This window comes from Micropterus salmoides, unplaced genomic scaffold (genome assembly GCF_014851395.1).
Source record: "Micropterus salmoides isolate LMB-PRFRI ecotype aquatic unplaced genomic scaffold, ASM1485139v1 Ms_hic_scaffold_11, whole genome shotgun sequence".
NCBI lineage: Eukaryota > Metazoa > Chordata > Actinopteri > Centrarchiformes > Centrarchidae > Micropterus > Micropterus salmoides.
The window spans coordinates 36,283,895-36,306,121 of NW_024040152.1; the positions used below are offsets into that span (position 1 = coordinate 36,283,895).

Genomic DNA, 22,227 nt, shown 5'->3' on the forward strand with positions numbered 1-22,227 from the left:
TTTCACAGATTTGTTACGAAGTCTTTATTTTTCATGCTGCGTATTCTTTTTCTTCTTCTGTACGACTGAGTCTCTGCTGCTCTCTCATCATCCAGTTTCCACATAAAGTGCGTCCTACAGGTGCTGAAGTCGTCCTACCTGGTCCTCAGGGGCCCCGTGCAGGTGTGCTCAACATATTAAAGCATGGATTCAGTAGCGGGGGGGTTCTCTGACCAACACGAAGTATTTGCTGGCCCCCAGGTGCTGCTGCTTCACGTTGTAGCCGTGCACCAGGGGCGAGTTCAGCGCCGACACAACGTTGCAAAACGTTTGGGATTGAACTCACCCCTGGTGTCATTGGGTGAAAGAGACCTCGTGTTCTGGTGTTACTGTAGCGCCCCCTGCAGGTAGGACTATTAAATGTCATCAGGCCACGCCTACAAACGTCTGGTTACCAATGACGGAACAGGAAGTGATACCAACCAAGTCGTTTAGTTTGGGGTCATCTAAATGTGGTTGGTCATACGAAGCAAAAACTGTTTCAGCACAGCGAGACAGCGCCGCCATGTGGTGTGACAAACGGTAAATACCATCATAATGGTGAAGCACTGGTCTGTGTACCCACCAGCTGCGTGGCCCCGGTACTCTTCTCTAAGCCGAGCACACAGAACAAGATGCATTAAAAATTAATAAGAAATAAATCATTTAATATTTAATGAAAATTCATCAAATACCGCAGGCCTGACTAAAAGCTTTACTGAAGAGAAAAGTTTCTCGCCTACTCTTCAAAATGGAAATGTTTGGTTGCTTCCTGAACCCAGACAGGGGCCTGACTCCTGACCCCCGGCACCAGCAGCAGCCGTGCATTCTGGGAGCTGTGGTGGGGCAGCAGGGTGTGAGGAGTTCTTTCATATAGGATGGTGCCTGACCGCCCACGAGCCGTGTACTTTAACGTGAATCTGTCCTGTTAAACATCTCTGTCCTCCTGCAGAGCTGCTTCATTTCAGCTTCTATAAAGTTTGATGTGTTTCTGTGTTAACGTAGAAGAAGTTCCTCAGGTTCTCTGTCCAAACCGCACGTTACTGTCACGATACACAGCGAGGTACAGTGAGCCAGGTGGGGGTTCAGGTGTGGCCCTGTACATTAATATGGAAATATTTTTAAATCCAATATAATCATTAAATATGTATTTAAAAGGAATAAATCATCAAACAGCAGGACAGGAAGATGGCTGAAACTGAGGAAACTGAGTCCTGGAGAAACCAGATCAGTTTGTGTTTCTGATCCTGGTTCCTCAATCAAGTTACCTGACAGGTAATATTTAGTTTACACACTCACTTCAACCTGTAAATAAATATTTAGTTTTAGTCCTTTAAAACACAAACTGTCGATAATCGATGGAACTTTATTAATCAGGCAGCTGATGGAAACAAACATGTTTGTTCTTACAGATAAAATAAAGAGATGTTCAAAGTAAAAATCCATAAAATAAAGATCAATGATTGTTGATCACTTCCTGTCCAGCTGAGAGCGCGTGATCCTGATGGTGGACACGCGGGAGCAGCAGCTCCGTGTCAGCACTACATTACCCAGAGTTCCGCAGGGCGGGAGGAGGCGGGGCTTTACCTGCCCACACCTGCAGAGAGTTGAGAGACTGAAGGAAGAAAAACTGACAGAAACCGGAGCGGGAAGAAAATGTTGGTCCGACCCACACAGTCCGTCTGAGTCACCGAGCCGAACCCACCTGATCCGGACTGAGCCGATCCGGGTTTAGTCCGAGTCCACCTGTATCCCGGATCCACCTGAGACTCCCTGAAGATTTCTCAACATTTACTGAAGCAGGAAGTGAGACAGGAGCCGCAGACATGGTGAGTTTCTCTTAGTACTCCAAACCTCCAGAACGGGTCAGAACTTTAAGGCAGCAGAGAAGCACACTCCGGTCCCGGTGCTGGATCGGGCCAGGTCGTGGTCCCGCAGGGTTCTGGTTTACTGTGAAACTCCCGCAGGAACAGATCTCTGATCAGATCTCTGTTTGTTTTTAACTGAAACTTCCTGAAGTTTGTTTTTGACTTTTTCAAAGAAACAAAGTCAAAGAGAACTTCAGAAATCCTTAATAATCATCAATGATCACTCATCAATAATCAGGGATTAATAATCAATCAGCACTTTGGAAAACGGAATCAATCAGTGAATTAAATCTAAGAAATCTCTAAATACCAAAAGGAAACAAAGTGAATTAAATTAATCAAAAAGACAAAAACAGAAATAAAAAAGATAAGAAACATGTTAAAGTCAAAATGTACAAACAAATAAATAAATAAACAAATTACAATTAAATTAAGAAAAAACAAATAATTCAGATGTATAGCTACCATGGAAACCCTCAGTGACAGCGAGGTTCCTGCAGAACGTTCTGTCTGTTTAGATCATGATGATTTACTTTATGGTGATGTTCAGTGTGAAGGCCGGATTATGGCCCCCGGGGCTCCTGAGGGGCCACACAAATGTACTAAACTAAACTCTGTGGCCTCTTAAAGAGACATTTTCAAATCTGAATCATTAGTTTGTTCACAGTGTAATAAAGTACTACAATAGTACTAGAGTAGTACTCTGCAGGACTGACAGTACATGAACACTGCACAGGGAGCAGAGGTGTGTTTTCTAGGTGGGGCATCAACAGGGGCCCTAAACAAAAAGAGATCTGCGTTAAAGCTGCAGCTGATGATCGAGTGATCGACGAATCGTTCAGGAGACAAAGTGATTTATTGACGACTTGTTGCAGCTCAGAATGTTTCATCCTGTCGTTTATTTATAAACACACACACACACACACACACACACACACACACACACAGCTGACTGGTCTGATCTGATCTCCCTCCTGAATTCCCAGCATTCCTCAGTCCTGTGGGATCTTGTTTAGGAGCGACGCCTCGACACGCAGCGCTGTGTGTGTCTGTGTGTCTGTGTGTGTCTGTGTGTGTGGAGAAATACTCTGTTCAAAATTACTTAGGTATTAAAGTATTAGCATCAAAATACCCTAAAAGTAAAATATTAAGTATTTATTTGCATATTTTTTTGGATTGTAATTATTGTCATGAAGATGGCCTCTGCGCTGCGTTTTGAGTTCAACGAAACAAATTTAATTCCCACTTTTCTCACGTCGTCAGTGGAACTATTTGTTCATGCAGCAAAGCGCCTGAGGAGCAGGAAACGTGCCGCGGCGCTCGTGCGTCTCCGTCGGCGTGGACTCCGTACACCGCTGCCGGGAATATTTCTCTCCAACCTGCTCTCACTGTGCAACAAACCAGTGGGGAAAAACAGAGACAGTAAAATGTCCGACCAGAGAGGATTCTGGATCACAGCTGCACCACAATAAGCAGAGACTAGAGACACGCGATGGTCCACCTGATTCCTGCAGGCAGAAACTCTGTAAACCTGCAGTGAGGACTTCACAGCAGTGGACCAGTGAGGCTTTAGAGGACCTTCAGGCGGGATTTGGACTGAGACGTGGCTGTGACGTCCTACATCAGCTTCTGTGAGGACAGACCCCGGTTCACCACAGACTCTGGTTCGCTAAGGCAGATCCCGGTTCACAGCTAAGGATGGAGGAGGGGCCGGTGTTTAGAAGTGGAGACCAGACCAGAATGGCTGTACCCGGCCAGCGACTCTGCTTCTGTCTGGAGGGGCTCAGACAGACCACCAACTACAAACCCAAAGCCTCCCACCCCATTAATGACTCTCACCTGGCCAACGTGCTGAACCAGTTCTACTGTTGCTTTGAATGACAATGGGACAGACATGACTCCATCCCCCGTGACTCCATTGATCAGCAGCAGTTCACCTCCCCAACCTCGGCAGGGTCCAGAAGCCTTCAACAACTCCCCACCCCAGAGTCTGTCTCCATTCTCGGGAGGGGCCTCAACTGTTCAGGAGGCAGAACTCTCGCCAAGCAGTTGGGCCGGACTCTGTCTCACCATCCACCCTGAACCAGTCTCTAGTCAGCACTGTGGAGTCCTTCTACTTCCTGGGCACCATTATCTCTCAGGACCTGAACATCACCTCCCTCACCAAGAAGGTCCAGCAGAGGATGTACTTCATGCTACGGCTGCAGAAGTTCAACCAGCTAAAGTCAGTTATAGTGGACTTCTACACCGCCATCACCATCTGGTACGCTGCTGCCAGGGACAAGGTCAGGGTGCAATCTACCATCCCTCAGGACCTGTACGCCTCCACAAACTGATCTGGTATAAATTTATACTTTAAGCAATAATAAATCAGGTGTTTAAATGTGGAGGACAGAAACCAGGTACAGAGCTGAGATCTGGTTCTTCCAGTCTGTATCAAAAAAAACAAAACAAAAGTAAGTATGTTGTAAGTATATTTCAGATGTAAACACGAGGGATATAACATGGCAAGAAACTTCTGTTTCTACACCAATAAGATCTGAAAGTTCATTAGTGAGCTTTTGTTGATTCTGGAGTAAAAAGGAAGAAAACAGTTAAGGAAGGAATTAAAGACAGAGTTTTATTTTTATTACACAGAAAGAAATGACTGCATCATCTGCATATAGGTTAAAGCACAATCCAATATTGATCAGTTCTTGTTGTCTTCAGGGACCTGGTCTTCAGACGTGGTTTAACTAATCCAGACTAACAAATTGTTTTTAGGCTCAAAAAGTCTTCTTATCCAGGTGATTTATTACAAATAAATATTATTATTATTATTATTATTATTTCCGTCACAAGTTCATCTTTGAAAAAACAGAACGCTCTTATTTTGAAATTAAAGCTGAGTGCTGATCATGTGATTGGCTGACGTGTTACTATGGTTACAGTCATGACTCCAGGTGAGCTACATTCAGAGGTGATGATCCAGTCCTGACCCTCTCTGTCTTTATGCCCCGCCCCCAGGGTAGTAAGGAGCGATACCATTGGCAGGCTCAGAACGTGAAGGTGAGCGGGGTGGACGACATGGTGCTGCTGTCCAAGATCAACGAGGACGCCATCACAGACAACCTGAAGAAGAGATTCATGGACGACTTCATCTTTGTATCCTTATACAGTACTAGAGAAAGTACTCAGAAGTTTTATATACTGCATTAAAAATGTTTAAGTAAAAGTACAAAAGTATTAGCATCAAAGTTTAGTTAAAGTAAAAGTACTCCTTTGTACAAACTCGTTATAAATATTTACACCCACTGACTGTAGGTGGTGCTGTTGTTACTGTGACTTCCTGTTTCCACAGACGGTTGCTCCTGATTGGCCAGGGCTGCAGGTGTTTCCTGGCAGCAGTTTCAGTTTTTACTGTTCGACCTGATTCAGTGGATCCAGTTAGTCGTTACTGAGAGCTCAGGGAGACTAAAGGGCTCATGAGGAGCTGCAGCAGCTCAGAGTTCTGGAACTGGTGGTTCTGATGGTGGTGGTTCTAGTTGTGGTCCTTGACCTGGTTCTTCCTTTTCAGACCTACATCGGGTCCGTTCTGATCTCTGTGAATCCTTTCAAACAGCTTCCATATTTCACTGACAGAGAGGTGGAGCTCTACCAGGGAGCGGTGAGACACACACTGGATGACCTTAATCTAAAGTAACCTGACCCTAACCATGGTTCCAATTATTGGGGGGCTTGGACCCCCCAGAAGAGGCAACAGTTCAGGGGTCTTTCTTACCTGCCACTGTAAATATTACAATATATTTCCTGTACTCTTGCCTTATATTCAAGAATGTTAATATTAAAATTAAATATTAAAAAAGGACCGTACCGTTTCCTAACCTTGATGACCGTCTGTCTGCCCGCATCGCTCGCAGGCAGCTGCTCCGTTCAGTCCACCACACTAATGCAGGTTAATGTCAGCAGTTAGCTGCCTAGCTTCTTTAATACACTTCACTTTCCCACCTTCAGAGCATTTCTTTTACTGAAAATGAGCTGGGTGATGTTAGCTAGCTGAGAGCCCACCCTCTCATTTCATTACCACTATTTAATTTGTCAGCCAACACTGGTGCTCAGGCGAGAGCAGTGAAACTGAGGATTAGTTATTGTAGATACACATTTTGACATCAATACAGAGTTTATTGTAAGTCTTTTGGGAGTCTTTGGTTCTGTAAGTCTTTCTACAACAAGCATGATGTTTGTTTTCACTCTGGAATTCAGGAGTTTTACCTGCCCAGGTAAATGTTAAAATGGAGCCGGTGTAGACCGTCTCTGTTTAATATTATTTACAGAGACCCACAAACTCCCCAACAGTGTAACATGTAGAGCCTCCTGCTCTACTGAACCCAGATTACATTTCACTCACAGTCAACGTGAGCAGGAGGGAAGGAGCGATTCGCTAAGAAACAGTTACAACTTCAACTGTTGAAATGATAAGACTTAGGAATTACAGAAAATGCAGACTGCATCGTAACACGTATGTAATGTATTGATATGTTTCCCCTCTTCTCCTCCCAGGCTCAGTACGAGAACCCCCCCCACATCTACGCGCTGGCCGACACCATGTACAGAAACATGATGATTGACAACGAGAACCAGTGTGTCATCATCAGGTAGGCGGGGCTTTGTCTTGCTTCGGTCTTCAGTGTTTCTCTACAAGATTAAACATTCGTAAATAATCAAACACCTGTAGATATGAATTATTATCAGAGGCTGGACGAGCAGGAAGTGAGGTCAGCAGGTAACTTCAGGGTTTCAGACCCACGAGGGCGGTTCACTTCTGAGTGCTGAGCGGCTAACCTGTTCCAGAGCCCCGCCTACTGACCAATCAGCTCTCTTGGAAGATGACATCAGCATCTGTAGGAGATCCCGTAGACAGTTTTCTACTTCCTGTTTGTCTCAGATTACAGTTTGTAAAATCTGCCGCTCTGCTGCCAGCAGACTGTCCTCGTCTGTGATTGGCCGTCTGTGACGTGAACACGCTCTTGGCTGAATTATTGATAACCAGCGTCATGTGACTGCTGAGCCTGATTGATCGTTGGAGAAGGTGAACTTCGCAGTACAGGCGTCTGATATCAAACCTGAGCCCCGCCCACTTCAGAGAGCTCAGAGGAAAAACTGACAACTCGTCTGTTGACGTTTCAGTTGGTTCATTTCATCGCTGTGCGTCTCGCTTATAAACAATCGCTGTGTCCGAAATCCCCGCTCATCCGCTCCTCGCCACCCCCCCGTAGGGAGCTGTATGTAGAGCACTACACAGTGAGCTCCTCGCATTATTAAAACAACACTTTCGGACACCACTCCGATCTTTATTTTGGCACTCTTAATTACATCAGTGCCTTTGGACAATCAGTTTTTTCTATCAGTGCAATGCATGATGGTATATACGACTTGATTAGTGACCGTCGGTTGTACACTGCTTTCCAAAATGCATTCTGGGATACATTGAGTGGGCTACGGGTGAGTTGAGACACATGGTGCGTTCCATTTGACATGGGAAGTCGGAATTTCCGAGTTCCCAGTTGGAACTTTCAACTTGAAAGCCCCCTGAAGTCGGATTTCCGACTCGGGAAGTCGGGAGAACCGCACTACCCCGACTTCGTGATCCAAGATGGCTGCCGGGGTATCAACAGTTAGAGATTAGCACGTCTGTGTACTTGTGACTTGTGACAGCTGTCTGTGGACGTGTTGCTACAGTCTTTAGTGTGAGTAAATACCACACAATGCGTTTTTTTAATCAACTGATATCAATAGCTAACCTGGCTAGTTGTAAACAAACAGCTGGTCAGGTTTTCCAACTTGTTAACTGGAACGCCGTAAACTCGGGTGTGACATCATTCCCAGCTCCGACCTCCGACTTCCGAGGTAAATGGACCACGGTAACAGCCTGTATCTGTAACTTAATGTGCACTGTCCCTTTTAAATAAACCAACACACGAACAGATCAGTCATTCTCAGGAAGAAGTTGTTTGTTTAATACTGACGAGCTCGTAGAGGACGACCGGTGAACAGGTTTTTAACTTTATAAAGTTGTAATAATCTGTTTCCTGTCGGTCAGCGGTGAGAGCGGAGCTGGAAAAACAGTCGCTGCCAAATACATCATGAGCTACGTGTCCAAAGTGTCCGGAGGTGGAGACAAAGTCCAGGTCAGTACACAGAGGACCACAGAGGTACTTTAGGTGTTGGAATCCGAGTCAGAATGAAATATTTGGATCAATACTTCACTGTTACCGTTGTTACTGCTGCTGATGCTGGTGTGTTTGTGCGCAGCATGTTAAAGACATCATCCTGCAGTCCAATCCGCTGCTGGAGGCTTTCGGAAATGCCAAGACCGTCCGCAACAACAACTCCAGCAGATTTGTGAGAATAAATATACTTTCTAAAGTGGATCACCTGAGAATTCTTGTTTCACAGACTGACCCGACGTCCTGGTTCTGACAGACCTGGCTTACACAGAGTAGCCATGATTCTGAGGTTTCCCTACAGAACTATAAGCTGGAACAGGCTCTGCAGTTTAAAATACCTTCTTGCTTTGCTGCTGAAGATGCTCTCTTTACTCTGAAAGTAGTCCTGAAGAACCAAATAGAACCGAGGACTGCATGTTCCCCCTGAAGTTTAAATATCTGCATCAGAAAGCTCGCTTTAAAGATTTTCTTTAAACATTACACTATAGTACTACATATAGTACTACATGTACACACTGTGCTCCTCCTGTCAGGGTAAATACTTCGAGATCCAGTTCAGTCGAGGAGGCGCTCCTGATGGAGGGAAAATCTCCAACTTCCTGTTGGAGAAGAGTCGAGTCGTTTCACAGAATCCTGGAGAGAGAAGCTTCCACATCTACTACCAGGTACTGCAAAATATACTGCCAATTATACTACAGGTAATAAACGCACCTGACCTCTGTGACCTTTGACCTCTGTCCTCAGCTGTTGGGAGGGGCGACTGCAGAGCAGAGGGAGAACCTCGGGGTCACGACCCCCGACTACTATTACTACCTCAACCAATCAGGAACTTACACTGTGGAGGACATGAACGACAAGAAGGAGTTCTCTGATACCATGGTCTGCACCTGTCTGTCTGCACCTGTCTGTCTGCACCTGTCTGCGTCTGTCTGTCTGCACCTGTCTGTGTCTGTCTGTCTGCACCTGTCTGTCTGCACCTGTCTGTCTGCACCTGTCTGCGTCTGTCTGTCTGCGTCTGTCTGCGTCTGTCTGTCTGCACCTGTCTGTCTGCACCTGTCTGTCTGTCTCTCTGCGTCTGTCTGTGTCTGTCTGTCTGCGTCTGTCTGTCTGTCTGTCTGCGTCTGTCTGCGTCTGCGTCTGTCTGTCTGCGTCTGTCTGTCTCTGCGTCTGTCTGTCTCTGCGTCTGTCTGTCTCTGCGTCTGTCTGTCTGCGTCTGTCTGTCTCTGCGTCTGTCTGTCTCTGCGTCTGTCTGCGTCTGTCTGTCTGTGTCTGCGTCTGTCTGTCTCTGCGTCTGTCTGTCTGTGTCTGCGTCTGTCTGTGTCTGCGTCTGTCTGTCTCTGCGTCTGTCTGTCTCTGCGTCTGTCTGTCTCTGCGTCTGTCTGTCTCTGCGTCTGTCTGTCTGCGTCTGTCTGTCTCTGCGTCTGTCTGTCTGCGTCTGTCTGTCTCTGCGTCTGTCTGTCTCTGCGTCTGTCTGTCTCTGCGTCTGTCTGCGTCTGTCTGTCTGTCTGCGTCTGTCTGTCTGCGTCTGTCTGCGTCTGTCTGTCTGCGTCTGTCTGCGTCTGTCTGTCTCTCTGCACCTGTCTGTGTCTGTCTGTCTGCGTCTGTCTGTGTCTGTCTGTCTGTGTCTGTCTGTGTCTGTCTGCGTCTGTCTGCGTCTGTCTGCGTCTGTCTGTCTGTCTGTCTGTCTGCGTCTGTCTGTCTGCGTCTGTCTGCGTCTGTCTGTCTCTCTGCACCTGTCTGTGTCTGTCTGTCTGCGTCTGTCTGTGTCTGTCTGTCTGTGTCTGTCTGTGTCTGTCTGCGTCTGTCTGCGTCTGTCTGCGTCTGTCTGTCTGTCTGTCTGTCTGTCTGCGTCTGTCTGTCTCTCTGCGTCTGTCTGCGTCTGTCTGCGTCTGTCTGTCTGTCTGTCTGTCTGTCTGTCTGTCTGTCTGCGTCTGTCTGTCTGCGTCTGCGTCTGTCTGTCTGCGTCTGTCTGCGTCTGTCTGTCTGCGTCTGTCTGCACCTGTCTGTGTCTGTCTGTCTGCGTCTGTCTGTGTCTGTCTGTCTGCGTCTGTCTGTGTCTGTCTGTCTGTGTCTGTCTGTGTCTGTCTGTGTCTGTCTGCGTCTGTCTGCGTCTGTCTGCGTCTGTCTGTGTCTGTCTGCGTCTGTCTGTCTGTCTGTCTGTCTGCGTCTGTCTGTCTCTCTGCGTCTGTCTGTGTCTGTCTGTCTGCGTCTGTCTGTCTGTCTGTCTGTCTGTCTGTCTGCGTCTGTCTGCGTCTGCGTCTGTCTGTCTGCGTCTGTCTGTCTGTGTCTGCGTCTGTCTGTGTCTGTCTGTCTGCGTCTGTCTGCACCTGTCTGTCTGTGTCTGCGTCTGTCTGTGTCTGCCTGTCTGTGTCTGCGTCTGTCTGTCTCTGCGTCTGTCTGCACCTGTCTGTCTGTGTCTGCGTCTGTCTGTGTCTGCCTGTCTGTGTCTGCGTCTGTCTGTCTCTGCGTCTGTCTGTCTGCGTCTGTCTGTCTGCGTCTGTCTGTCTGTCTGTCTGTCTGTCTGCACCTGTCTTGTCTGCAGCTGTCTCTACCTGTCTCTACCTGTCTGTCTCTCAGGGGGCGATGTCAGTAGTGGGTCTCTCGGTGGAGGATCAGGATTCAGTTCTTCAGCTGGTTGCAGGAATTCTTCATCTGGGAAACATCAGCTTCAGAGAGGAAAACAACTACGCAGTGGTCGAAAGCCAGGACTGTAAGATACTACAGTACTCAGTACACACTACAAATACTACACACTAAACACACAGGGTAATGATGTGGTGAAGAAGTTCAGGTTCATGCAGGTGTTCTAAAAATGACAGGAAGTTAGTAGGAGTTGCTCCACAAAGGTACAGACGTATCCCTCCGCCACAGCCCAGAAAAGGTACAGAAAGAGCAAACTAAACAGACTGAAGCTTTGGGTGATCCTTGTGGGTCCTGATCCTTGTGGGTCCTGATCCTTGTGGGTCCTGATCCTTGTGGGTCCTGATCCTATTGTCACTGTTGGTGAAACTGTCCTTGTCTTCCTGTCAGTCCTGGCGTTCCCGTCCTTCCTGTTGGGGATCTCTCAGGACGGCCTCTGCAGTAAACTGACCAGCAGGATTATGGACAGTAAGTGGGGCGGGAAAACCGAGTCCATCTCCGTCACCCTGAACACGGAGCAGGCCTGTTTCTCCAGAGATGCCCTGTCCAAAGCTCTGTACACCCGACTCTTCGACTTCCTCGTTGACGTCAGTCCACATCTGCACCCCACACGCCTTCATTTGATCTCTGGCTTCAGGTGGTTCTGTACTGATTCTGTTCTGTGTGTGACAGTGTGTTAATAAAGCCATGCAGAAGGACCAGGAGGAGCTCAACATTGGCGTCCTCGACATCTACGGCTTCGAGATCTTCCAGGTATAAATACACACAGGACCCTCACTGACACAGTACATCTCTAACCATGAACAGAAACCAGATCCTAATCCCTAATAACACATCTGAACCACGTTTTAGTACAGCCTGTAATTTACCTCATAAAGACAGAACTACAAGCACAAGATGCACAAATAAATACCAGCTAGTCAGAACTCAAAGTTCCCACACTGTGTGAGACACTGAAGCTACACCTGAACAGGTGGGAGGCACAGACAGTTCAAGCTTGTATAACAGTGTAAAGTAGTGAGCGTGCAGCTTGTAGAACAGTGTAAATCTGCTGTCCCCTCAAAATAACACATCACACAGCCGTTAATGTCTAAACTGCTGGCAACAAAAGTGAGGACATGTCTAAGTGAAAATGTCCACATTGGGCCCAAAGTGTCAATATTTTGTGGGGCCAACATTATTTTCCAGCGCTGCCTTAACGCTCTTGGGCCTGGAGCTCACCAGAGCTTCACAGGTTGCCTCTGGAGTCCTCTTCCACTCCTCCATGACGACATCACGGAGCTCGTGGATGTTGGAGACCTTACGCTCCTCCACCTTCCTGGACTCTGGTCCACCATTAGGAAACGAGGGGGACTCTGGTAAACCATCTAGTGTTCGGAGAAATCAGAAGTGGCCTTCATGGAAGACTTGCAGCCAAAAAGCCTCCGACATCGAAACAAGGCTGAGACTCAGCTGTGCAGGAAACACGGGAACTGGGCGCAGGAGTTCTGAACTGATGAGTCAGCGTGAAAGTTCTGGCTGCAGGTTGTTCTCTGAAGGGCTGGAGAGCAGAATAAGAACGAGAGTCTGCAGGCAGCATAAAGCATGCAGACTCCTGCAGGTTTGGGATTTGGTTAGAATGAACGGTCTCCTCAATGCTGAGAAGTACAGGCAGATAATTACCCATCATGCAGTTCCATCAGGGAGGCCTTATTGCAGATTGATCAGTGTCGGTCGGTCGATTGATTCTTCTGTTTTTTCCAGCGAAACGGCTTCGAGCAGTTCTGCATCAACTTTGTCAACGAGAAGCTGCAGCAGATTTTCATTGAGCTCACGCTGAAGGCAGAACAGGTGACACGCCATGACACACGCCATGACATCACCAAGTTACACCTTCTAGTCTTTCTTTTAATTCGGTTATTTCTGAGACCCTACTCTGGTTGTTTTTTCCTTTCGTTGTTGATGGTCTGTACTTCCTGTCTGCAGGTTCTTCTCTCTGAGCCTCACCTGTCCTTCTGAATCTGTCCTTCTGTCTCTGCAGGAAGAATATGTTCAGGAGGGGATCAAATGGACCCCCATCGAGTACTTCAACAACAAAGTGGTCTGTGACCTCATCGAGTCCAAACTGGTGAGTCAGGAGTGTCGGGCAGTAATATTATTACTTTCCCCAGCAAGTAGTGGTGTGCGGGATTAATATTTCCAGAACAGTAATAATATTGGTTACTAATCCAAGTAACACTGCTTTACTGCGTCAGCACAGACCTCACGGCCGATACTGTCCTGCATCATCTGGTTTCAGTCTGGCTGCTTGTTGACTCCTATGGTTCACTATTGTTCCAGTAAACTGGATTCATTTCTAAAATGAACTGCTGAACAGGCTGCTGTCACTTTTCAGGAAGGGGCAGGGCGGGGGGGTAGTGAAGGTCGTATACTAACGTGATAAGTAATATTTGTACCTGTTGAGGGAGTAATTTATCACAGTTCCAGAGTAACTTGCCCAACACTATATAAAAGCCATCAGACATGCAGCAGTCGGTAAACTGAAAGACATCAGGCTGAGTGAGCGTGCTGGCAGCGTTCAGCTTCTCCTTTTAACTGAACTAAACCGTTAAATAACTAACAAAGAAGATGAACACAAAGTCAAATGTAAAACAAAAGCTTCAGGAAACAAGATGTTGGTTTTAATGTTATGGAACTGCTACGACGCAACAATAAAATCTCTTTTTTAGTTTTTTATAATGTTGCCATAAATGAGCTGATGAAATGTGCCGCGTTCTTCTTCCTCTGTGGGTTTATTGGCTGAGTCAGGCACATCCTTCAGCCTTTGGTCAGTCAGAGCTCCTTTATCTGGGAACTCCTGTCAACATCATGTCTGTGGTCGTTTCCCAGAATCCCCCGGGGGTTATGAGCATCCTGGACGATGTGTGCGCCACTATGCACGCTAAAGGTGAAGGAGCGGATCAGACGCTGCTGCAGAAGCTTCAGGGACAGATCGGATCCCACGAACACTTCAGCAGCTGGAACAAAGGATTCATCATCCACCACTATGCAGGGAAGGTACGCAGGACACCTGGCTACCTGTTCTCCACCCGTCCGTCTGTCTATGTTCTCCACCCGTCCGTCTGTCTATGTTCTCCACCCGTCCGTCTGTCTATGTTCTCCACCCGTCTGTCTGTCTATAATCTCCAGCTGTCTATAAACTCCACCCGTCTGTCTATAATCTCCACCTGTCCGTTTGTTCATGTACTCCACCCGTCCGTCTGTCTATAATCTCCACCCGTCCGTCTGTCTATAATCTCCACCCGTCCGTCTATCTATAATCTCCACCCGTCCGTCTATCTATAATCTCCACCCGTCCGTCTGTCTATAAACTCCACCTGTCCGTTTGTTCATGTACTCCACCCGTCCGTCTGTCTATAATCTCCAGCTGTCTATAAACTCCACCCGTCTGTCTATAATCTCCACCCGTCTGTTCATAAACTCCACCCGTCTGTTCATAAACTCCACCTGTCCGTCTGTCTATAAACTCCACCCGTCTGTCTATAATCTCCACCCGTCCGTCCAGGTGTCGTATGATGCCAGCGGTTTCTGTGAGAGGAACAGAGACGTGTTGTTTAACGACATCATCGAGCTGATGCAGAGCAGCGAGTTGTAAGTACTCAGATTTGTGTGTGTGTGTGAGATGACCTCACAATGACCTCACATTGACCCCGTTTGTGGTGTGTTTGTTGTCAGTCCGTTCATCAAAGCTCTGTTCCCTGAGAACCTGGAGGCCGAGAAGAGAGGGCGTCCGAGCACCGCCAGCAGTAAGATCAAGGTGAGAGAGACAGCGGCCGCCTTGCTCCCGGGGGGGTTTAATGACATGTGACATGGTGAGGTTTTGCAACGCCGGTGAAAGTCAGACAACCTTTCTAACCAGCATGCATCACGTTAAGTCAGCGCTGCATGAGCTTACTTGGCAGAAAGCTGCCATGCTATGTGTGTCCCATCTGCAGTCCTGGGTAGGTCGACACAAACACTAATACAATTTATACAAATATAGTTCAAAATACATTAAATACTTAAATCAGTCATAGACCCAAATATACATACAAATATCAGCCATTCCACCCTACACTATGCAAGATTTCTAATAAAATACAGAAACTGTGTCTGCTAACAGGACAGCCATTTTATTTCAGGCTAGCTTGTGCTAGCATGTTACCAGCTAGATAGCATGTTATTGGTTAGCAAGCACCTGTTTCATGAAGACAGTGTTATGACCTGGTTCAAAAGGCCACAACAAAAGGGAGACACACCAGGGCAGAAGTTGATTAAACCAAAATTAACCAAATTAAGGCTGGTGCCAAAGTAAAGGTGAACAAGTGAACATTGTGGTTTCAGTCAGAGCAGGATGATGGATGGAAAATGTGCAAGAAATAACTATCAACTACAACAACATGTCCAGAAACCAAGGCGAAACCTGTGGAGGGAAACAGATGGTAGCAAGTTAACAGAGAGGTCCGTCCGTCCTCAGCCCAGCAGCGACCTCAGCAGAATGAGAAGAGTTACAAACAGCCTACAGGGCAGTTAGCCCAGGTGCCCAGAGTTACCACAATCAGCTCTTCCTCTACAAGGAAGAGAGAGAGGCCACATCCACACATGACCCCACAGGGCGTCACAACACACAAATGAATTTTCCTGTGAGTTTTTATTAATGTTAAGTACAATTTTAAGATAACAGGAACATTTAGAGCCTGAGCTGGTTTGCAACATCCCATCGAGGGCTGTTTTTGGTTTGAACAGCACTTTATTTCAGCCCTGATTTACAGACTGAAACACTGCCGGCTCTCCGGTACACCAGGTAACTCTACCAGCAGGTGAAAACGTCCCACCCCTCCCTTTTAGGTACAAGCCAACAGTCTGGTCCAGACTCTGATGAAGTGCACCCCCCACTACATCCGCTGCATCAAACCCAACGAGACCAAACGTCCCCGGGACTGGGAGGAGAACCGGGTGAAACACCAGGTGGAGTACCTAGGACTCCGAGAGAACATCAGAGTCCGCCGGGCCGGATACGCCTATAGACGGGTCTTCAAAAAGTTCCTGCAGAGGTCAGAGGTCACTCACAGGGTAAGATCCCTTAGACTGTCCTGCTGCTTCGAACATGCTAACACGGGCCTGTGTGCTGCAGGTATGCCATCCTGACAAAGGACACCTGGCCTCAGTGGAGGGGCGAAGAGCGAAAGGGAGTCCTGCTCCTCCTGAACTCTGTCAACATGGACCAGGACCAATTCCAGCTGGGCAAGACCAAAGTCTTCATCAAAGCGCCAGAGTCGGTACGAAATATTCACACACAGGAAGGACAGCTCAGGAAGTGGTTTATCCTGCTGGAAACTTTCAAAGTAAAGTTTCCTGCTAACAGTAACTGTTATCAGAAACACTGAGACTGAGACTCAGAGTTTGTGAACCAGAACCTCAAGAGAACTTTGGTCTGGCCAAACTGCACTACAGCTGTTGAGTTGTAGAGTTCTGTTTCTAAGGACGTGGCATTCTGGGTAGTGGAGTTCCAAGAAGCCCTCAGTCCACTCAGCCTGTCAGGGTCTGTCTGTGTCTTGTCTGATGTTTTTTCCTCTCTGCAGCTGTTCTTGTTGGAGGAGATGAGGGAGAGGAAGTATAACGGTTACGCTCGGGTCATCCAGAAGGCGTGGCGTAAACACATCGCAGTCCGCAAGTACGTCAAGATGAGGGAGGAAGGTAAGACCGTCTTCCACGATTGGGTTAAGGAAGAACTACATTTTGCTTGTGTTTGTGTCTTGGACAGTATGTCTTCCTCTCTACAAAGTGACTTTCTGTTTTTTGCAGCCTCTGACGTCCTGCTGAACAAGAAGGAGCGCCGCAGAAACAGCATCAACAGGAACTTTGTGGGCGACTACATCGGGACGGACAACCATCCAGAGATCAGACAGTTTGTTGGCCGCCGAGAGAGGATCGACTTTGCCGACGTCGTGGTGAAATTTGACCGAAGATTCAAGGTAAAAACTACAGAAAGAAACTACATTTCCACAAAGTCTGTCTGATGCTTTGACCCAGTTTGAACGCCCCCCTTCCTCCTCCAAGGTGTTCATGTAGTCTTTAGGATAGTCTGTGAAGTCTCACAGAAATGTTATCAGATTTCTGGGGCAAGGTCATACAACATAGTTTAATTTTAATTTATAGTTATTGAGCCAATTGTTTGATTACCTGGGCAAGGACAAACAGGTAAATCAAGACCCTGGTACTGCTTAAGGGAATAGTTGTGGATAAATCCTCTAGTGATGGCACCTCAGTCCGATCTATCTCAGAGAATCCAGTGTAGGAGAAGGAAAATACTGCAGCTTTGCCCCGTGGTATCCCTGTGACAGGAGGTGGGCTCTGCAGAACTTGGACTCCAACGCTCAAATACCGTCTGCAGGAAAAGATTGAAGAGGAGCCCAAGAGGCACAAGTAGGCTTCTGGTGGTGATGATGGCAATACAGGTCAGCTAGGACTCAGCAGCTTCACCACCGTTCAGTTAGATTAATACAGGAAGGAGGTGTGGGGAAGCATCAATGAGGCTCAGAACAGTGTGATAGTAAGCAGAGACTAGGTGGAGTGTGCTGGAGTGGAAGCTTCCATGGTTTGGTAAAAGATCCAGGCTGTGTACGTGTCCGTCCAACCTCCATCCGTCAGGCAAGAGTGAGGCCGACAATGCCATGGCGTCTGCTCTGCTAAAGTTATTTCAACTTGGTCCCAAGTAGCTCGCTGACTGGAGGAATGAGACTCTAAAATAAGGGGGAGGATTAAAGGAAAAAACTGGGATGAATACTTCATCCAGAGAAACCAAGACTGGTGCCTGCTTCGTTTTGTTTCCTTTCATGTTTCACCAAATTCAGTTTAAGATTCACTGCCCGACTGAACTCTTTGTTTCTGTCCACAGACAGTGAAGCGTGACCTTATCCTGACCCCGAAATGCCTGTACATGATTGGTCGAGAGAAGGTGAAGCAGGGTCCAGATAAAGGCCAGATCCAGGAGGTTCTCAAGAGGAAGATTGAGCTCAACAAGATCCAGTCTGTTTCCCTGAGGTACACCAACAGAACCAGATCTAGAAATAGGGGCAGACCTAGAACTGGAGGTCGGGCTGTAATTGGGACTGGAACCAAGTCCGCATCTAGAACTATGCCAGGAACAAGATGAGAACCAGAACGAGAATCAGGATCACTAAAACTAGAACTAGAACCAGGAAAGGGTATGAAATCAGAATCGGGAACAGAGCTAGAACCAGACCTAACAAACTTGGGCTAATATGATAGTTCAGTGTTTAGTTCTCGCTAACTTTTCAAAAATCGAAGCAAGGAAACTAGCTACTCTTTTAAAAACGTATATTTGTGTACGAATTCGGCTTTTTTGTCCGCCATCTTGATGAGTTTTCAAACTCTACGGCGGCCGTAGCCACGCTGGTTTATGGGTAACAGGCAGCATCAAGTCAGCATCGATGCTGCCTTAAGAACCGGCCGTTACGGGGTACGGTTTGAAGGCATCTTACGTGACAGGACGAGTTTGTTCCAGCTGATCGGAACAGCATTCGATGCCTCGCTGTTAGACACCTTCTGAGACAGCAGTTTTAGCAGTTTTCAAACACAGACCTAAAGCCACGGCCAGAACTGGAATTAGAACTACAACCAGGACCAAGAGTAACTTAGAACCAGGACCAAAACTGGAACTGTGACTTGAACTAGAAATACACTGAACAAAATTATAGACGCAACACTTGAGATCGAGTGGCCTTTTACTGTGGCCAGCCTAAGGCACACCTGTGCAATCCCCATTCTGTCTGATCAGCATCTTGATATGCCACACCTGTGAGGTGGATGGATAATCTCGGGAAAGGAGAAGTGCTCACTAACACAGATTTTGACAGATTTGTGAACAATGTTTGAGAGAAATGGGCCTTATGTGTACATAGAGAAAGTCTTAGATCTTTGAGTTCAGGGGGCAAAAACAAAAGTGTTGTTTCTAATTTTGTTCAGTGTAGAATAGGGCCAAGACTAGACAACATTTAGAAAATGCAGCTCATAAATTGACACATTAGAAGAGAAAAAATACCTGAAAAGATTAAAAAAACACTTAAAATGTTTGGTTCATCTTGTCCTTGTTGATTGGTTTTCTACCCGTTTGTCTCTCTGTCAGCACTCTGCAGGACGACTTCTTCATCATCCATGAGGAGGAGTACGACAGCGTTCTGCAGAGCGTCTTTAAAACAGAGTTTCTCAGTCTGCTCGTCAAACGTTACCAAGAGAAAACGCAGAAGAAGCTGCCGCTCAAATTCAACAACCTGTCAGTAGCCTCACTTTTTTATTTTGTTTTGCTCAAATATAAAAAAAACATGTCCAGTTCTTACAACATTGCCTTGATTTCATGTTTCCAAGTTTAACACTTGACTAAATCTACTCCAGATGTTCTAGTAACTAAAGCCATCTGACAGCTGTGATGGTTTTCTGAATGAACACGTACATGAAAATCGGCTGAAGCCCTCCCTCTGTCTCTTTCCTCCAGGCTGGAGTTTAAGGTGAAGAAGGGCGGCTGGGGTCCTTTCAGCTCCTCTGGGTCCAGACAGGTCCAGTTCCAGATGGGTCAGGGGGACGAGGCGGTCCTGAAGCCCAGCGGAAAGACCCTGCAGGTCTCCATCGGACCGGGTCTGCCCAAAAACTCCAGTAAGTTCTCACTGGACTCACCACAGACTCTCCTGCAACTTTCTGTGTCCTCGTCCTCACTTCCTGTCTGTTTGATTTGTAGGACCAACGAGGACGGACAAACGCAAGAGTCGCTACATGGGTAACCGGGCTCCGCCTACCAGCCAGCACAACTCAGGTACCAATTACAAAAAACTCCAGGTGTCGAGAGGTCGCTGTCTGAGAAAGTGTTGGTTTATAAGTTAAAATTTTTCTTCAGCTCCTCGCTCCAGAGGGGGAGGAGCTCCCAGAGGGGGAGGAGCTCCCAGAGGGGGAGGAGCTCCCAGAGGGGCCCCTGCCTCCGGCAGATTCTCCCTGATGAGGCAGCAGTCTAGCATGGAACAGCCCAGTCTACCCCGCCTCCAGAGTCAGCGCCGACATGACACCCCACCCCTCCAGCAACAGGACATGGGCTTCATGGACGTCCCCGATCAGGGCGCCGCTGGGTGAGACCTCCAGGAGCGACCCAGTTTAACCAGTAGCAGTAATGTAACCAATACCAGGGTCACCGGTAGATCCAGTAAAATGGTCACAGGTCATATGTACCTGTGTGACTTGAGTCTCTCAAATGTTACGTTGGCGTTACTGAAGCAGACCCAGCAGCTCCTTTTATTTCTGGTCCTGGTTCTGGTCCTTGTTCTACGCATTGTTCTCTGGTTCATTGTAAATAAGATGAATGGTACTGTAATCCCTGCGTGTTGCCTGCAGGCTGCAGAGACGGCGGTCAAAGGAGGTGAAGCCTCTTCCTGGTGCAGGTAGACCCGTGCCGGCTCCCAAACCGAAGCCTCGGTCTCCACAGTGCAAAGCTCTGTACGCTTACGACGCCCAGGACACCGATGAGCTCAGCTTCAATGCTAACGACGTCATTGAGATACTCACTGAAGGTACTGCTTCTGTTACTGCTAATCCTGTTGCCATTCTAGAACTACTGTTTCTTCTACTACTGATAATACTACTGGTACTATTTATATTATTACTGTTGCTACTACTACTGGTCTTTTTGTTGAGTGATGTGTCCGAGATTCAGTAAATGTACATCTAGTGTGACTCCACACGTTATTTTACCGGCCTGCAAGTTGTAGCAAAGCAGTCGACCACAGGTTAACTAACATTAGCTAACGTAACGTTAGACACATAGGACGTGACCATATTTGGACGAGAGGGTGGAGCTAGCTAGCTTGGTTAGCAAGGTGCATCTGTAATTCACGTTAACTGTGATATTAGCTGGGATGCTAATTTTGGCTAGCGACAAACGGGCTGAAAACAACATACTTACTGAAAAATGAGCAGCCGACTCCTGATGAGCTTTTGCAGGTTTAAGGTGCTTCAGGTTCAGACCTGGAGGTTCCTGCTTGGTCACATGACTGACCATCCGTCTATAGTTAACCAACTACACAGCAGTCGCCACTAAATATGACACATTTGGATGTTATGATTACTTTTGAGAACATTTTAAAATAAGTGTCACAGTAATGTAGCTGTTATCGCTAAATGAGAGCTACCGTAATTGATCGTTTGCTCCTCCCCTAAACAGCGTAACTTTGCAACAGTAACTACTGACAGCAGTATTTCCCATGTTGAAGGTGTGTACATGGAGCTGCAGTCAGAGAGGGTGGTGTTAAACATAAACTGCTAATGTTAGCATGCCTGGCTAATTAGCTTACTACCTACACTGCTCATCAAGACACAGAGTTAGCACAGCGTTAGCATGTCATCATTTTGTGGGTCCTGGATGAAAGTCTAGGCTAACGTTAGCCGTTTACACTGCAGCAGCTGCAGCAACACTTCAGACTCCGACCAGAATCGGCTGATAGTAGAATCAAACGTTGGGTCTCTGTTAATGAGATTATAAACGAGCTCTGCCCGTTATGAATCTGTGCCATATAAATATAAAGAGATCATTCACTCGGTCCGCTGTCTCTGGATTTTCTGCAGACCCGTCCGGCTGGTGGTTCGGTCGGTTGCGAGGCAGAGAGGGGATGTTTCCCGGAAACTACGTGGAGAAGATTTAGACTTCCTCTCCGGGGGGGTCAGAGATCACTGATCTGCTGCTGCCGTCGCCGGGGTCAGAGGTCACCAGAGCTTTCAACACTTCACCTGACAGGAAACAGGAAGCTGATTATTGAGTTTGACGAGTTCATTCATAAAGAAACCAATGTGTGTTTCAGTCAGTGCCGATGGCGTCCCCAGAGGTCAAAGGTCAGGGTCTGACTCCTGGACTGAAGGCTCGATCAGATTTTACATCAGTGTTATCATGGAAAGGCTGAAAACACATGAAAGATCTGCAGGTTGTAGCTCTCTGATCAAAAGACACAATAAAATGAAATATATGAAACCGTTTTTACAGTTAAATAATCTTTCAGAACAAATGTGTGTGTTTTATATCTGCTGACTGTGTTTTATAGAGCATCAACCAGCTGACCCTGGAACAGCCAATAAACTGACATTTCAGTACAAACCTGTTTGAGTTCCTGAGGAAACACATTCTTCATCGTTTACATTTTATTCACCGAACAATTTATCAATCAGCGGATTCATTGATAATGAAAATAACCATCAGTCAGCAGCCCTGCCTCAGATTAATGCATTTGTGAGTCAAAGCACGCGATTCAAAAAATCGGAACTCCATTTCCCAGAGTTCCATTCTTCATGGTTTCATGCTGCATTCAAATGCTGAAGGAAAGTTTAGATTTTAAGCTCGTGGTCCAAATTAAATAACCGAGAACCTGTCGGTGTTTTTACACATTGAGTGGCAGTTTATGAAGTGTCGTAATCTGATAAAGCTG

The 22,227-nt window shown here is 46.9% G+C and overlaps 1 protein-coding gene across 1 annotated transcript; it reads left to right on the forward strand.

Moving 5' to 3' along the window:
* Nucleotides 1–1,614: 1,614 nt before the first annotated feature.
* Nucleotides 1,615–21,899, forward strand: myo1eb (myosin IEb). Its single transcript, XM_038712423.1, has 27 exons — nt 1,615–1,847; nt 4,893–5,030; nt 5,443–5,532; nt 6,426–6,520; nt 7,966–8,053; nt 8,178–8,267; nt 8,626–8,757; nt 8,837–8,971; nt 10,670–10,802; nt 11,123–11,319; nt 11,405–11,485; nt 12,476–12,562; nt 12,753–12,839; nt 13,601–13,768; nt 14,277–14,362; nt 14,447–14,528; nt 15,599–15,804; nt 15,885–16,029; nt 16,333–16,447; nt 16,556–16,725; nt 17,649–17,794; nt 18,900–19,046; nt 19,266–19,423; nt 19,506–19,580; nt 19,662–19,887; nt 20,150–20,325; nt 21,377–21,899. Exons 1-27 carry the CDS (start codon nt 1,845–1,847, stop codon nt 21,451–21,453), a joined length of 3,333 nt encoding a protein of 1,110 aa, XP_038568351.1. The 5' UTR covers nt 1,615–1,844; the 3' UTR covers nt 21,454–21,899.
* Nucleotides 21,900–22,227: the final 328 nt, after the last annotated feature.